Raw genomic sequence first — 17,663 nt, 5'->3', positions numbered from 1 at the left:
ACAGAACCACTGGCACATACTCACAGGCAACAGAGCATGCACAATGTCGGCACTAGTACAGTGTATATCCACCTTTCGCAGCAATGCAGGCTGCTATTCTCCCATGGAGACGATCGTAGAGATGCTGGATGTAGTCCTGTGGAACGGCTTGCCATGCCATTTCCACCTGGCGCCTCAGTTGGACCAGCGTTCGTGCTGGACGTGCAGACCGCGTGAGACTACGCTTCATCCATTCCCAAACATGCTCAATGGGGGACAGATCCGGAGATCTTGCTGGCCAGGGTAGTTAACTTACACCTTCTAGAGCACGTTGGGTGGCACGGGATACATGCGGACGTGCATTGTCCTGTTGGAACAGCAAGTTCCCTTGCCGGTCTAGGAATGGTAGAATGATGGGTTCGATGACGGTTTGGATGTACCGTGCACTATTCAGTGTCCCCTCGACGATCACCAGAGGTGTACGGCCAGTGTTGGAGATCGCTCCCCACACCATGATGCCGGGTGTTGGCCATGTGTGCCTCGGTCGTATGCAGTCCTGATTGTGGCGCTCACCTGCACGGTGGCAAACACGCATACGACCATCATTGGCACCGAGGCAGAAGCGACTCTCATCGCTGAAGACGACACATCTCCATTCGTCCTTCCATTCACGCCTGTCGCGACACCACTGGAGGCGGGCTGCACGGTGTTGGGGCGTGAGCGGAAGACGGCCTAACGGTGTGCGGGACCCTAGCCCAGCTTCATGGAGACGGTTGCGAATGGTCCTCGCCGATACCCCAGGAGCAACAGTGTCCCTAATTTGCTGGGAAGTGGCGGTGCGGTCCCCTACGGCACTGCGTGGGATCCTACGGTCTTGGCGTACATCCGTGCGTCGCTGCGGTCCGGTCCCAGGTCGACGGGCACGTGCACCTTCCGCCGACCACTGGCGACAACATCGATGTACTGTGGAGACCTCACGCCCCACGTGTTGAGCAATTCGGCGGTACGTCCACCCGGCCTCCCGCATGCCCACTATACGCCCTCGCTCAAAGTCCGTGAACTGCACATACGGTGCACGTCCACGCTGTCGCGGCATGCTACCAGTGTTAAAGACTGCGATGGAGCTCCGTATGCCATGGCAAACTGGCTGACACTGACGGCGGCGGTGCACAAATGCTGCGCAGCTAGCGCCATTGGACGGCCAACACCGCGGTTCCTGGTGTGTCCGATGTGCCGTGCGTGTGAACATAGCTTGTACAGCCCTCTCGCAGTGTCCGGAGCAAGTATGGTGGGTCTGACACACCGGTGTCAATGTGTTCTTTTTTCCATTTCCAGGAGTGTATATCTGCCTGCATAATCTTCAGCAATCTTCTGTAGCACCACGTTTCGAAATCTTCTATTGTCCTCTTTTCAGAATTGCTTATCGTTCACTTTTCACTTCCGTACAAGGCTACACACCAGGCAAATATCTTCAGAAAAGATTTCGTAATTCTCAAGTTCTTACTAGATGTTAACGAATTCCCCTTTTTCTTACGTCCTCCGCACTTCGAACAAATTCATTTATTTGGTGCCCTTACTGAAAACTCCCCGAATACTTTTACTTTCTCATTGCCTAATCTACACTGAGTTGACAAAAGGCATGGGATGCCTCCTAATATCATGTCGGACCTCCTTTTGCCCGGCGAAGTGCCCCAGCTCGACGTGGCATGGAATCAACAAGTCGTTGGAAGTTCCTGCAGAGATACTGAACCATACTGCCTCTATAGTCGTCCAAAATACGGAAGTATTACCGGTGCAAGATTTTGTGCACGGACTGAGCTGTCGATTATGTCTCATGCATGTTCGATGGGATTCATATCGGGTGTTGTGAGTGGCCAAATCATTCGCCCAAACTGTCCAAAATGTTTTTCCAACCAATCGCTAACAGTTGTGACCAAGTGAAATGGCCCATCGTCAGCCATAAAAACTCCATTGTTGTTTGGGAACATAAAGTCCATTGATAGATGCAAATGGTCTCCAAGTAGTAGAACATAACCATTTACAGTCAATGATCGGTTCAGTTGGACCAGAGGACCCAATCCATTCCACGTAAACACAGCCGACACCATTATGAAGCCACCACCAGCTTGCACATTGCCTTGTATCAAAGTGGGTTCCATGGCTTCGTGGAGTCTGCGACACACTCGAACCCTACGAGCAGCTCTTATCGACTAAAATCTGGACTCATCTGACCAGACTACGGTTTTCCAGTCGTCTAGAGTCCAACTGATATGGTCACGAACCCTAGAGAGGCGCTGCAGGAGATGCTGTGCTGTATGCAAAGTCTTTCACGTCGGTCTTCTGCTGCCACAGAACATTAACGCCAAATATAGCCGCAATATCGTAAAGGATACGTTCGTCATACGTCACACATTGATTTCTGCGGTTATTTTACGCAGTGTTGTTTGGCTGTTTTCACTGGCGACTCTACGCAAACACCACCGCTCTGGGTCTTTAAGTGGAGGCCGTCGGCCACTGCGTTGTCCGTGGTGAGAGGCAATGCCTGAAATGTGGTATTCTCGGCACACTCTTGACACTGTGGATGTCAGAATATTGAATTTCGTAGTGTTTTCCGAAATGAAATGTCTACTGGTTCTAACTCCAAATGCTATTTTGCGTTCAAAATTTGTTAATTTCCTTCGTGCGGCCATAATCAGATGGGAAACGTTTCACGTGAATCGCCTGAGTACAAACGACAGCTCCAATGCAGTACACTGCTATGGACTGCAACGTATAAAAATACGTTGTGTACGCGATGCTACCGTACGTGTGTACATCGCTGTCCCGTAACTTTTGTCACATCAGTGTTGCAACGTACGGCGATATAATGAATATGAAACATCCAGAATGAGATTTTCACTCTGCAGATGAGTGTGCGCTGATATGAAACTTCCTGGCAGATTAAAACTGTGTGCCGGACCGTGACTCGAACTCGGTATCTTTGCCATTTGCGGGAAAGTGCTCTGCCATCTGAGGTCCCGAGTTCGAGTCTCGGCCCGGCACACAGCTTTAATCTGCCAGGAAGTTTCATATCAGCGCACACTCCGCTACAGAGTGAAAATCTCATTCTGGAAACATCCCCCAGGCTGTGGCTAAGCCATGTTTCCACAATATCCTTTTTTTCAGGAGTGCTAGTTCTGCAAGGTTCGCAGGAGAGTTTCTGTAAAGTTCGGAAGGTAGGAGACAAGGTACTGGCAGAAGTGAAGTTGTGAGGACGGGGCGTGAGTCGTGCTTGGGTAGCTCAGTTGGTAGAGCACTTGCCCGCGAAAGGCAAAGGTCCCGAGTTCGAGTCTCGGCCCGGCACACAGTTTTAATCTGCCAGGAAGTTTAATACGAAACTTCTTGTTTCATTACTGCTACCTGACCTCGGCTCTGTTTCAATGCGCGAATGTACCCCCAGTATCGCTTACATCGAATTAATAAAAGTGATTCAAATGGCTCTGAGCACTATGCGACTTAACTTCTGAGGTCATCAGTCGCCTAGAACTTAGAACTACTTAAACCCAACTAACCTAAGGACATCACACACATCTATGCCCGGGGCAGGACTCGAACCTGTGACCGTAGCGGTCGCCCGGTTCCAGACTGTAGCGCCTAGAACCGCACGAACACTCCGGCCGGCTCGAATTAATATGATAATATATTTTATTAATAAAACTCTTATTCTATCAGTAGTTTTCTACCTACAGAAATGATAATGCTTTGATTATGGTCTGGTATTAAATTTTACATTTATTCATTAAAAACAGAATGAGCAATATTCCTGACATAAAACATTACTATCAAATTAATTCCCTAAACCAACTATCCTACCATTGGCACAATGGAGATTCTATCCCTAATCGTCCCTTTCCCTAACTTACGTAGGTTAATACTGGGCACGCAAGTGGTTTTACTGAAGTTCCACCTAGACGGACACAAAATCAGAGAACTCAAGCAAAGAGCTAGTGGAACGCGTACGCAATTTCTGTTCGAGTGCCCTACTTTGCCAGCTGCTTGCTCTTATATCACCATCATTCAGCACGTGGATTAGGACAGTCGTCCCAGGCACCTGCCTCATTTTTCCTTTCCCCTGTGAGGACTCTTGTGGAGCAGATCCTCAACGTCCGCCTAGCACCACCGCCAAACCAGAGTCCCGATCTTGTTGCCGCCAAACTGTGCCGTTCCTCGCACATGCATCCATACGCGTTTTCTGACCAATGAGGACTTTGAATTTTCGAGCGGATCTCACACCTTTCATGGGCGCGCATTATTTGCATCCCGTTAGCCGCAACGGCGGGAACCAGTCTCTCCATCACACGTATGCCCTCTCTCTCTTTTTCCACCTGTGAGGTCTCAGGCTCCCCCAATTCCCCCTGTGGTCACAAGAGCCACTCAACCGCCAAAGCAGTCGTTGTGTGAAGCACCGGCCAACTGACAACCACCTCGATTGTTCGACGTCGCAAACAACTTTTTCCTGTATCCGTCCAAACCACCTTCGCAATGATGATATGCACGGTTCTAAAATCTTGCATACCATTGTTAACCTTGATATGTCGATACTAGTATCGTTCTGTCAAATGGCTAACGGTATCTCTATCCGCGTGGTACATCTCATATATTATTTTCTGAATAAGTATCATGCAAGGTGCTAAAATCTGCCACCTTAAAGTGTAATTCCCTCGGTATCCCCTGATTTAATTCAATTACATTCCATTACTCAAGTTTTACTTTTGTTAGCGTTTCTCTTGTATCCTCTTTTAATGTCACTGTCCTGCTCAAGTGCTCTTCCAAGCCCTTTACCATTGCTGCAGCTTGCCAGTGACTTTGTAATTCTGTCAATGTTTTTATTTCCATATCTTTCCTTGATTTCCTTCACTGCTTCTTCAATGTACGGATCGAATAACATCGTGGGTAGGCTACAACACTACCTCATTCCCTTCTCGACTGTGCCTTCTCTTGCAACCTATTTCCGTACAAGCAGTTATGAAACGTCCCCTTTGAAAAATTATACAAGACTGTGCTTAAACTGACTTTCAGTAATCGCTACAAAGAATGGCCCTGACTAACATTAACCTATATATTTCACAAATCACTTACCTCACAAAAATCTTGGTTATTCGAACTACTCCAATACAGCGAGCGCCACTACTGCCAGCTAAATAAAAGATTCAAACTACGGAACGCACTAACCACTGATAGGGATAGATAGCAAATGAAAGATTTTAATAGAGAACAAACAATGTATTTACCTTAATATCATCAAAAGTCATAATATATATAGCAGTTCATGACATCCAGTCTTACAAATTTCAAAACTTCGCCATATCTCTCCCCACATCCACTACTGCTGGCGGCTCACCTCCAACTGCGCAACACTACGCGCTGTTAACATCCAGCTGCCCAACACTACAATGGCGAGTATTACAACAATGCCAACCAGTCACTGACTGCACACAGCACAGCCAGTGATTTTTTATACAGGTATTCAAACATTATGAATCACCTCGAAGGGAACGATCTATTGACACGTAATCAGCATGGCTTCAGAAAACATCGCTCTTGTGCAACGCAGCTAGCTCTTTATTCGCACGAAGTAATGGCCGCTATCGACAGAGGATCTCAAGTTGATTCCGTATTTCTAGATTTCCGGAAAGCTTTTGACACCGTTCCTCACAAGCGACTTCTAATCAAGCTGCGGAGCTATGGGGTATCGTCTCTGTTGTGCGACTGGATTCGTGATTTCCTGTCAGGAAGGTCGCAGTTCGTAGTAATAGACGGCAAATCATCGAGTAAAACTGAAGTGATATCAGGTGTTCCCCAGGGAAGCGTCCTGGGACCTCTACTGTTCCTGATCTATATAAATGACCTGGGTGACAATCTGAGCAGTTCTCTTAAGTTGTTCGCAGATGATGCTGTAATTTACCGTCTAGTAAGGTCATCCGAAGACCAGTATCAGCTGCAAAGCGATTTAGAAAAGATTGCTGTATGGTGTGTCAGGTGGCAGTTGACGCTAAATAACGAAAAGTGTGAGATGATCCACATGAGTTCCAAAAGAAATCCGTTGGAATTCGATTACTCGATAAATAGTACAATTCTCATGGCTGTCAATTCAACTAAGTACCTGGGTGTTAAAATTACAAACAACTTCAGTTGGAAGGACCACATAGATAATATTGTCGGGAAGGCGAGCCAAAGGTTGCGTTTCATTGGCAGGACACTTAGAAGATGCAACAAGTCCACTAAAGAGACAGCTTACACTACACTCGTTCGTCCTCTGTTAGAATATTGCTGCGCGGTGTGGGATCCTTACCAGGTGGGATTGACGGAGGACATCGAGAGGGTGCAAAGAAGGGCAGCTCGTTTTGTATTATCGCGTTATAGGGGAGAGAGTGTGGCAGATATGATACACGAGTTGGGATGGAAGTCATTACAGCATAGACGTTTTTCGTCGCGGCGAGACCTTTTTACGAAATTTCAGTCACCAACTTTCTCTTCCGAATGCGAAAATATTTTGTTGAGCCCAACCTACATAGGTAGGAATGATCATCAAAATAAAATAAGAGAAATCAGAGCTCGAACAGAAAGGTTTAGGTGTTCGTTTTTCCCGCTCGCTGTTCGGGAGTGGAATAGTAGAGAGATAGTATGATTGTGGTTCGATGAACCCTCTGCCAAGCACTTAAATGTGAATTGCAGAGTAGTCATGTAGATGTAGATGTAGATGTAGCGCTATGTGGCGTTACCAATAAAAAGACCTAAACAGCCTACTTACACAGTAAATAACTTTTCGCTCCCCAGGATATGGAAAAACAAAATCAACATGTGAGAGAGCAACATTATCTGCCAACCACATCCATATTGACCAGAGGTAAATTGAAAAGTAATGTAGGGGGGTTCAATGATCGCTACGGGGGGGGGGGGGGGGTGTTGAAGAGCCGTTCTTCTGGTGCCAGGCCAGGACGGCGATGACTTTGCCACCTGGGCACTGCGGGTTTGTAGAGGGCTTCGGAGGCGGGAGTGACATTGTGGACAGCTCTAGAGAAACAAGGAGTGAAGATAAACAGTTCTTTATTTCTCCATTATAGTTTAAGAGTCATTAAGACAAGCCCTCGTCTCTGGTGCTGTTTAACATCGGCCCATAATGTACCCACTTGTAGCAGCAGATAAGTTAGTGCCCTTAATATGTGCTACTCAGGTGGCATCGCACTGACCCTCTTTAGTTGGCACGCCGTGAGCTGAGTTGACAGCAGTGGTCAAGGTAGGATGTGATCTTACTACGGACGCGACGCAAGACAGCGACGACTTAATAAATGGCTAGCTTACATCTTTCTTTCATAATTCATATTAATACTTGCAAAATGCATATGTAATTTCACATACTGCCTACGGTTAGTTAGAAACTGAATTAGCTGTACACTTCGGTCTGTGAGAAGCTGTATTAATGCGTTTATTCGGAACAGCAGCCTAGCAGAGAAAGACAGCGGAGGGACCCAAGCATTCTACCTTCAAGTGGTCTTCATGGCCGATACAGCCACCACCCTCGCTGGTTTTCCCGACTCGTGGCTGGTCATGTTAATGCGGTGGAAGGCAACGAGCTGAGTAGCTAGAAAACGTTCGTGCGAAGGCGTGAACTGTCCATGGAGGAATGTACACGGAGGAATGACAGTGCCACTAAAACAGAGTTATTAAACACGATTTTCCGAAACTACTTCCAAAAGAAGACGAAGTAAATATTCCTGAATTCCAATCAAGAACAACTGCCAAGATAGGAAACGTAGAAATAGATATCCTCGGTGTCGCAAAGCACCTTAAATCACTTAATAAAAGCAAGGCTTCCGGTCCAGATTGTATATCAGTCAGGTTCCTCTCAGAATATGCTGATACAATAGCTCCATATTTAGCAGTTATATACAGCCCCTCGCTCACAGAAATATCAGTACCTAAAGACTGGAAAATTGCTCAAGTCACACCAATACCCAAAAAGGGAAGTAGGAGTAATCCGTTGAATTACAGGCCCGTATGACTAACGTCGATTTGCAGAGGGTCTTGGAACATACTGTATTCGAACATCATGAAGTACCTCGAAGAAAACGATTTATTGACACGTAGTCATAACGGATTCAGAAAATATCGTTCTTGCGAAACACAACTAGCTCTTTATTCTCATGAAGTAATGTGTGCTATTGACGGAGGATGTCAAATTGATTCCATATTTTTAAATTTCCAGAAGGCTTTCGACACCGTTCCTAACAAGCGTCTTCTAAGCTGCGTTCCTACGGAGTATCGCCTCAATTGTGAGACTGGATTCGTTATTTCCTGTCAGTAAAGGTCACAGTTCGTAGTAACAGACGGAAAGTCATCGAGTAAAACAGAAATAATATCCGGCGGTCCCCAAGGAAGTGTTATAGGCCCTCTTTTGTTCCTGATCTGTATTAATCCATTCATTCCTGAATTTTTTTCTGGAGGGAGAAAAATTTTTCACTTTGTGGTAATGCACTTAGGTGATTTTTTAATGAATTTAATTGGAAGATTTATACAAAAATATGTACTCATTTTCGAAACATATCTTGTTCATTTGGATTCATTTTACGAATTAAAATAACGAATTACAAAATATTCTCTATTGTAATAGGTAGTAAAATGACCATTCAGTAATTCCGATCCGAAATGACAATAACAGATCTCAGTTATACAGTGAAATACAGTGAACGGATCACATCCATGTATTCTGGTGGTCACGAGGTGCAGCTCACTGCTACATTGACTTGGTGATATATTTATTGTGATGCCCAGCAGTTTGCAGCACTTGCGCTGACAAAAATGTTGAACATTCACAAATGTGTACCTGAGGTTAACACTGGGAAAAAATATTTCTGTTGCAACGAGGACACAGAAAAGTTAATGTACACAATCGTAGCCTGAGGGTCTGAAAGGTTTAACGACATAGGAGACAATCTCAGTAGCCATCATAGATTGTTTGCAGATGATGCTGTCATTTACCGGCTTGTAAAGTCATCAGATGACTAAAACGAATTTGCAAAATGATTTAGATAAGATATCTGTATGGTGCAAAAAGTGGCAATCGACGCTGAACAAAGAAAAGTGTGAAGCCATTGACATGAGTGTTAAAAGAAATCCGCTAAATTTTGATTACGCGATAAGTCACACAAATCTGAAGGCTGTAAATTAAACGAAACACTTAGGGATTACAATTGCAAATACCCTAAGTTGGAACGACCACACAGATAATGTTGTGGGTTGCGAGCTTTCAAAATAATAATGAAATGATGGTGTGGTGGCCCTCAACTACGTACTCTCCGACTCAGAGTTGAAATATTAAAAGTTTTGGATGGTTTCGTTGTCTAGGGGCTGTTATACGTAGTTGCCGAATTACAAGCCAAATACTGCTGAGTCTACAGTATACAATTTGAATAGACACATGAATCGAATGGTCGAAGGTTCCTATCATTCGCAATTGCGAATTTTGAACGTACATAGACATTAATAAATGAAAGATTTCAATTAAATAAATTCTGCAGGTACTATTTTAACGACTTTAAATGATGAGTACGATAGCAGAAGTCCCTTTAAGAATGCCCTTTATTACTGTAAAACACGTATTGGTGTCGATGGTCCAGCAATTAAATAAAATGTATGTTGAATAATAGGGTAACAGTAGATTCCTACTTCACGTAATTAGTTATGAGCAACAGCATAGCTCACGAGATATTCACTTCTAAACGCATACTACGTCTTCACTGCAGAAGCCACACAAATCTCACACGTGCACAAATCAGCATTATGACATACTGGGTGATCAAAAAATCAGTATAAATTTGAAAACTCAAGAAATGACGGAATAATGTAGATAGAGAAGTACAAATTGACACACATGCTTGGAATGACATGGGGTTTTATTAGAACAAAAAAAAAGTTCAAAAAATGTCCGGCAGATGGCGCTTCATCTGACCAGAATAGCAATAATTAGCATGACAAAGTAAGACAAAGCAAAGATGATGTTCTTTACAGGAAATGCTCAATATGTCCACTGTCATTCCTCAACAATAGCTGTAGTCAAGGAATAATGTTGTGAACAGCACTGTAAAGCCTGTCCAGAGTTATGGTGAGGCATTGGCGTCGGATGTTGTCTTTCAGCATCCCTAGATATGACGGTCGATCACGATACACTTGCGACTTCAGGTAACCCCAAAGCCAATAATCTCACGGACTGAGGTCTGGGGACGTGGGAGGCCAAGCATGACTAAAGTGGCGGCTGAGCACACGATCATCACCAAACGACGCGCGCAAGAGATCTTTCACACGTCTAGCAATATGGAGTGGAGCGTCATTCTGCATAAACATCGTACGTTCCAGCAGGGGTTTGTCAGCTAGGCCTGGGATGATGCGATTCTGTAACATATCGGCGTACCTCTCACACGTCACGGTAGCAGTTACAAAACCAGAATCACGCATTTCCTCGAAGAAAAAAGGCCCGATAACGGTAGATGTGGTAAACCCAACCCATACTGTGACTTTCTCGTCGTGAAATTAAGTTTCCACGACAGTTCTAGGATTTTCGGTAGCCCAAATTCTGCAGTTGTGGGCATTGACAGACCCTCGTAGCGTGAAATGAGCTTCGTCGGTCCAAAACACGTTACTCAAACAGTCGCCATCTTCCGCCATCTTTTGAAACGCCCACACGGCAAATTCCCTCCGCTTCACTAAATCGTCAGGTAACAGTTCATTATGCCGATGGATTTTGTACAGATAGCATCGGAGGGTACGCCTAAGTGACAACCAAACAGTAGTGGATGGAATGCCGGTGCGACGTGCGACTGCACGAGCGCTGAGTTACCCGTGCATAGACGAACCCGCTACAGTCTCCATTTCTTCCTGAGCTGCACCCGCCGCATTACGCCTTGTGCTCGGTCGGCCACTACGGGGTCTATCGTCTAAACAACTTCGAAATCATTCTCGCCACAGCTGCATTTGTCAACGGACCTTTACCCGTTCGAATCCCCTTTCTATGGTGATAGAATCGTAACGATGAACTAGCACATTCCCCATTCTGATAATACAGCTTCACTAAAAGCACCTTTTCAGGTAACGTCAACATGCTGCGACTGGTCGTGCATCTGATTCTCTCTCTCTCTCTCTTTTTTGCCCCGAAGGGGGCAGGCTGGCAGCAGCTTAGTATGCCGCTCTTCAGCCTACAGACTTTGTTAAAAATATGAAGAGAATAAATAATAAAAACAGGCGATAAAATCGGAGACTTAAAGAGTAACATGGCGAAAAAAAATCGTGGAACTGAAAAGAAAGAACAGAGCAGATAGGTAAAACAATAGACAGACAATTAAAAAAACACGGCAACAGTCTGGTTTCTATTCGCAAAAGATATAAAATTCACACCTAGCAACAGCATGGTTTCTGTTCGCAACATGAGAAAGACGAACAACACTAAACAGTCCCTGAAACACTGCACTAAAAAGTTGGCAAATGTGACATACCACAGCCGAGAGCAGGTGGGGGAGGGGGGGAGGTAACTGGACAGACGATGGAAAAATAAAAAAGGGGGGAAGGAGAGGAAAAGCGAAGAGGGGGGAGGCGGGAAAGGAGCCGATGGAGGATAAGAGGGGTGGGGGGTGCTGGGCAGACGCGACAGGGAGTGGGGAAGGCAGAGGAGGGGAATACAAAAGGACTTGTGGGGGGGAGAAGGGAGGTAGGGAGAGGTTTGGTGGGGAGAAAACAGGATGGAAGGGGGGGGGAAGAGGAAGCCCAGGGAAGGGACAGAGGAAAAGAGGGGGGTGGGGATCAGACTTGATAGGAGGGTTAGATGGAGGGAGAGAGGGCATTATCTGGGAGGGGGAGTTGATGGAAGCCACCTTGGGGAAGGGGATGAAGAGTGTTGAGATGGAGGGTAGGTGGGACAAAACAGTGAAGAATTGGCAGGGGGCGGGCATGAGAGAGGAGAGGAGCAACCAGGTGGTGAGGGGATCAAGGCGGCGGGAGGTGTAGAGTATGCGGATATGTTCGAGGAACAGGAGCAGATGGGGGAAAGGAATGATGTCATAGAGAGTCCGCGTGGGGAACGGGAGGCGTACACGGAAGGTGAGGTGGAGTGCATGACGCTCACGGATCTGGAGGGACTTATAGAATTTGTGGGGGGGGGGGGGGGGGCACATATCCAGGCGGGACTGGCATAACAGAGGATGGGACAGATTAAGGATTTGTAGGTGTGGTGGATGCTAGAGGGGTGCAACCCCCATGTCCGGCCAGAGAGGATATTGAGGAGTCGGAGGCGGTTGTGGGCTTTGGATTGGATGGAGCGGAGATTAGGGATCCGGGTGAGGTGACGGTCAATGGTGAGGCCGAGGTAGGTGAGGGTGGGGGTGAGGTGGACAGGACGGGCGCAGACAGTAAGGGAGAAATCCAGGAGCCGGAAGGAGCGAGTGGTACGACCTACGATGATTGCCTGATTTCTCTCTCTCATTACAGCTCCTTTTATACACGATTGTTGTGCGCAGTCACTGAGGTTTTGCTGTGGAGCGCCATCTGCCGGACATTTTGCAAACTTTGTTTTTTTTGTTCTAGTAAAACCCCGTGTCATTCCAAGAAAGTGTGTCAATTTTTTCCTCTCTATCTACGTTTTTCCGTAGTTTATTAAGTTTTCAACTTTATACTGACTTATATCTCCCACGAAAGCCTCGATAGACGCTAGTAGCTGAAGCGTTTTGATTTGAGGAGATCCGAAATCCGTGGCCGTCGTTACAACGGCCGTGAATCGGACGCCCGATCGAGCACGTGGCTGCCAGGGGAGATCCTGCAGAGGACGGGCCGGGCCACCTGGTGGAGGCGGGGGCAGCAGTTGCGGCGGCGGCGGCGGCCTGTCAGCGGGCTTGCCGCGGCGCGGCGTCAGCGTGGGAGTGGCCCTATTTCTGTGCAGCGGCTCGCGGGCGGCCAGTGCAGCCGCAGGAGAGCCGCGAGCCAGACATGGAGGCCAGCGACGTCAGTATGCGCTGCCGCCACGCACAGCACGCCGCCGCAGCCCGCCGTCTCCTCGTCTCGCCTCGCCTCCAGCCTAGGCAGTGCCTCGGGCAGCCAGACACTCCCACACACCGCGGAGTGCCACCTGCCGCCGCCATCTCGCTCCTCCTCCTCCTTAGTGTCGAGCACAGTCTCACTCCTTAGTACTACTAGCCAATGGAGAAATTAGGAACGACGAGCTCCGCTAAGCCACTGCACCGAAACCAAAGAGGTGACCTCTGTTATTGTTTGGTTTACTAACAGGTAGAATATAGCTTGCCCGATCAGCGTTACTGCAGTAGGGGAAGGGGAGACGCCCGACACATTGCAGATGATTTGGAGCCCTTTACATCTAGCAGCTTCTCAGTGCTAATGCTGTGTGCTACACGGTTTACTCGACAGAAATTATTGTTTAAACGTCATTCACTCTTTCAACCGATACACATACTAAACGGTACATAGGGCGAGCCACAACAGCACCGACAAGCCGGCTGAAGTGGCCGTGCGCTTCTAGGCGCTGCAGTCTGGAACCGCGGGACTGCTACGGTCGCAGGTTAGAATCCTGTCTCGGGCATGGATGTGTTTGATGCCCTTAGGTTAATTAGGTTTAATTAGTTCTAAGTTCTAGGGGACTCATGAGCTCAGAAGTTGAGTCCCATAGTGCTCAGAGCCATTTGAACCACAACCGACAAAATTTCAGATTTTGTCCAGGGGTATTTACAAGTATTTTGCTATAAAATGCCCTTTAGTCACCGTTGGATCGTTACAAAGTAACAGTATTTTTTTTGTTCCTTACCTTCATTTATCTTTCCATTTGCGTTGCACTGAAGAGATCTGCAGAACAGTGCAAATGTCGACGGTTTGCACTGCGTGTTTTGTTTGGAAACAAACTAGTTCAATTCACTCACGATACTTTCTGTTGACAACGGTAGTGGTCACTTTATTCTTAGAACTCAAGCTTGTAATCAGTACTGTTCTGTTCGGTCTCAGAGTTTGTTTTTTTCCAGCGCTAATACACTCCTGGAAATTAAAATAAGAACACCGTGAATTCATTGTCCCAGGAAGGGGAAACTTTATTGACACATTCCTGGGGTCAGATACATCACATGATCACACTGACAGAACAACAGGCACATAGACACAGGCAACAGAGCATGCACAATGTCGGCACTAGTACAGTGTATATCCACCTTTCGCAGCAATGCAGGCTGCTATTCTCCCATGGAGACGATCGTAGAGATGCTGGATGTAGTCCTATGGAACGGCTTGCCATGCCATTTCCACCTGGCGCCTCAGTTGGACCAGCGTTCGTGCTGGACGTGCAGACCGCGTGAGACGACTCTTCATCCAGTCCCAATCATGCTCAATGGGGGACAGATCCGGAGATCTTGCTGGCCAGTGTAGTTGACTTACACCTTCTAGAGCACGTTGGGTGGCACGGGATACATGCGGACGTGCATTGTCCTGTTGGAACAGCAAGTTCCCTTGCCGGTCTAGGAATGGTAGAACGATGGGTTCGATTACGGTTTGGATGTACCGTGCACTATTCAGTGTCCCCTCGACGATCACCAGAGGTGTACGGCCAGTGTAGGAGATCGCTCCCCACACCATGATGCCGGGTGTTGGCCCTGTGTGCCTCGGTCGTATGCAGTCCTGATTGTGGCGCTTACCTGCACGGCGCCAAACACGCATACGACCATCGTTGGCACCAAGGCAGAAGCGACTCTCATCCCTGAAGACGACACGTCTCCATTCGTCCCTCCATTCACGCCTGTCGCGACACCACTGAAGGCAGGCTGCACGATGCTGGGGCGTGAGCGGAAGACGGCCTAACGGTGTGCGGGACCGTAGCCCAGCTTCATTGAGACGGTTGCGAATGGTCCTCGCCGATACCCCAGGAGCAACAGTGTCCCTAATTTGCTGGGAAGTGGCGGTGCGGTCCCCTACGGCACTGCGTAGGATCCTACGGTCTTGGCGTGCATCCGTGCGTCGCTGCGGTCCGGTCCCAGGTCGACGGGCACGTGCACCTTCCGCCGACCACTGGCGACAACACCGATGTACTGTGGAGACCTCACGCCCCACGTGTTGAGCAATTCGGAGGTACGTCCACCCGGCCTCCCGCATGCCCACTATACGCCCTCGCTCAAAGTCCGTCAACTGCACATACGGTTCACGTCCACGCTGTCGCGGCATGCTACCAGTGTTATAGACTGCGATGGAGTTCCGTATGCCACGGCAAACTGGCTGACACTGATGGCGGCGGTGCACAAATGCTGCGCAGCTAGCGCCATTCGACGGCCAACACCGCGGTTCCTGGTGTGTCCGCTGTGGCGTGCGTGTGATCATTGCTTGTACAGCCCTCTCGCAGTGTCCGGAGCAAGTATTGTGGGTCTGACACACCGGTGTCAATGTGTTCTTTTTTCCATTTCCAGGAGTGTAGTTGTACTTTAACACTGACACACAGCACTAAGGATAGGTTTACTGACTGGGGTGGAAGAGAAGTACAAAAATTGTGTCCTGAGCTGTGGTAAAAATGCACTTATTTCGTCTGAGGTTGTTCCATTACTTTGTCTTGTACGTTTCACTGAGTGCACATTACAAAATTTTTCGGAGTTGTGAAGGTATATTTATAGAAATAAAGGTAACTACGGTAAAGGGGCAATAAATCATAATAACTTGTACATTAATGCTAACAAGCCACCAGCAACTGTCGGTTCCTTACGCCAAAATACTCAGAAAATATCCCAGAAAAACCTCATAAATCTTGTCTGTGCAGTTTGGGATCGTCCTGTATAAATGACTCGAGTCTCCTAGTTTTAAATGGTAAACGAAACGACTATTCTGCCGAGGACGCACTATTGTCCGTATTCAATAACACAAAGTGAGAATGGAGCTACTAACCAGTGGCTGTTGAAAACGTCATGGTATCATACTGACACTATGGAGTTCAAAGATAACCTTCGTTTGAGGAACGGTTATCTTTAAAATGAGAGTCACACATCTAGAAAAAAGAAAGTAATCAACACGAAAGTTACGTTCACTCTCATAGCCCTTTACTAGATTTGATAGTATTGGATTTGACATACTCGACTGCTCCCATGAAAGCAGTGAAGCTAATGTGGAATCTGAATCACATTAAAGATTAGAATGTTTCACTCATGGAAAAGAATGTTAGAGGTGAATATCACGCAAACATGCAGAAAGAGAAAAATCTAGTGAAAATGCATATCGAATACTAAATCTCAAACGTACAACTCTGGTATTTGCTGTCAAATCATTCAAATATGAACATTCATGAAAGAAAATTTTTGTATTAATCCGTAATATATGCAAGTTTATGCAGGTAAACCTTTTTTCAGAAATCTTATTAATAGATAAAAAGGACATTGAGAAAATGTGCTTTTACAGAGCTCGTCAAATTTTACTATACGCTTTTACAGTCTGTATACCTTCAATTACTATTGCACTGTAATATGTAATACAAACAGGTATCTACAACTTTTGTATTCACCTCAACGCCATAGTCACTCCTGTCAGTAACATACAACCCTTTTTTTTTATACGTAAGTTGGCGGATGTAACACAGAAACTACTGTTTGATAAATAACTACGAAAAAGCACTATTTCTGACTTCTGGTTATAAACGTATCTGTTTACTTCTACACAGTTCCTTGATCAAAAATGTTCACTTCCGCTTTTCGAAACTTATATGTAGTAGCGGAAAATAACTCTGAGGAGTGGTATGAGAACTTCTGTCAATTTTTACTTCTGATTTGTAACAAAATGGATCAGTACTTTTTGTTGATATACACATGCTAATCTTACGTAGAACAGAATGAAGTACTCACTGAGACCATACAACAAACTTTCTGTAAAAACGGGAGTAATAGAAAGCATGTTTCGTAAAAGGGAGAATTTGCTTGTAGTCTATCATTTTTAGTGTATTTGAAAATGAAAGATACGCATCAAATTTCAGAAAGTTGGGGTGGGGGTGGGGAGTTGGGGGTGGGGGTGTGGGGAATGACGTAAGAAATGTAACACAAATCCACCAAACACAATTTGTAAAAACCACTGCTCTTAATTATAGGTATGGTAAGGTCCATGATGCACTCAACATCGAAGTGAAATGAAATAAACGAAAAATCCTCTGAACAGAGTTTATCCTTACAACTACGCAAAGAAATTCACTTCAGAAATTCAGGCAATTAACGGAAAAGTTCCCTAAAAAAAGACAAAATTGCCTTATTGGAAGAATAATCGAAAAATTTATGAGTTCGTTCACACTATGCTCGGTCCTGTGGACGCCTAATTCTAAATTTAAGGTTATAGCAGCGAGCATAGGATAGCGGATGAGGCATTAGGCCTCACAGTAGGGTTTCCTTAGTACTGTGCATGTTTTGCAGGATTAAGTCATAGTTTTCGGCCATCATCAGACTTTAACTGACTATAGTCATCAAAGAAGTTACAATATTTGAAAACAACATGGGGAGAGATGTTACGTAGACTAAAGCACAGACACAGGAAATGTCATCTTTGGCAGTGTGATGGTAATGTAATTAAGAAGATAAAAGAATGAACAATAAACAAATACATAGGGATCAAACTAGGAGAAACATTAACTTTAAACTCGAATAACAGTGCCT

General features: G+C 46.1%; 1 protein-coding gene and 1 non-coding gene across 6 annotated transcripts in view; both read left to right on the top strand.

The window, feature by feature from the left end:
- The window catches only part of LOC126356279 (F-box/LRR-repeat protein 2), a 706,156-nt gene that overhangs the window by 464,490 nt on the left and 224,003 nt on the right, over positions 1-17,663 (top strand). The window contains exon 1 of one of the 5 annotated variants that reach the window (XM_050007149.1): positions 12,864-13,002. The exons of the other annotated variants lie outside the window; for them this stretch is intronic. Within the exon in view, the coding sequence (XP_049863106.1) occupies positions 12,988-13,002 (15 nt within the window). The 5' untranslated portion in view covers positions 12,864-12,987. Of the gene's footprint in view, positions 1-12,863; positions 13,003-17,663 lie in introns of those variants that run through there. 5 annotated transcript variants of the gene reach the window in all.
- On the top strand, positions 3,248-3,322 carry Trnas-cga (transfer RNA serine (anticodon CGA)). The gene has a single exon. It is a non-coding gene; the product is annotated as a tRNA-Ser (tRNA).

The sequence above is a fragment of the Schistocerca gregaria genome, chromosome 3 (assembly GCF_023897955.1).
Source record: "Schistocerca gregaria isolate iqSchGreg1 chromosome 3, iqSchGreg1.2, whole genome shotgun sequence".
Taxonomy (NCBI): Eukaryota; Metazoa; Arthropoda; class Insecta; order Orthoptera; family Acrididae; genus Schistocerca; species Schistocerca gregaria.
This window is presented reverse-complemented; position numbering and strand designations above follow the sequence as displayed.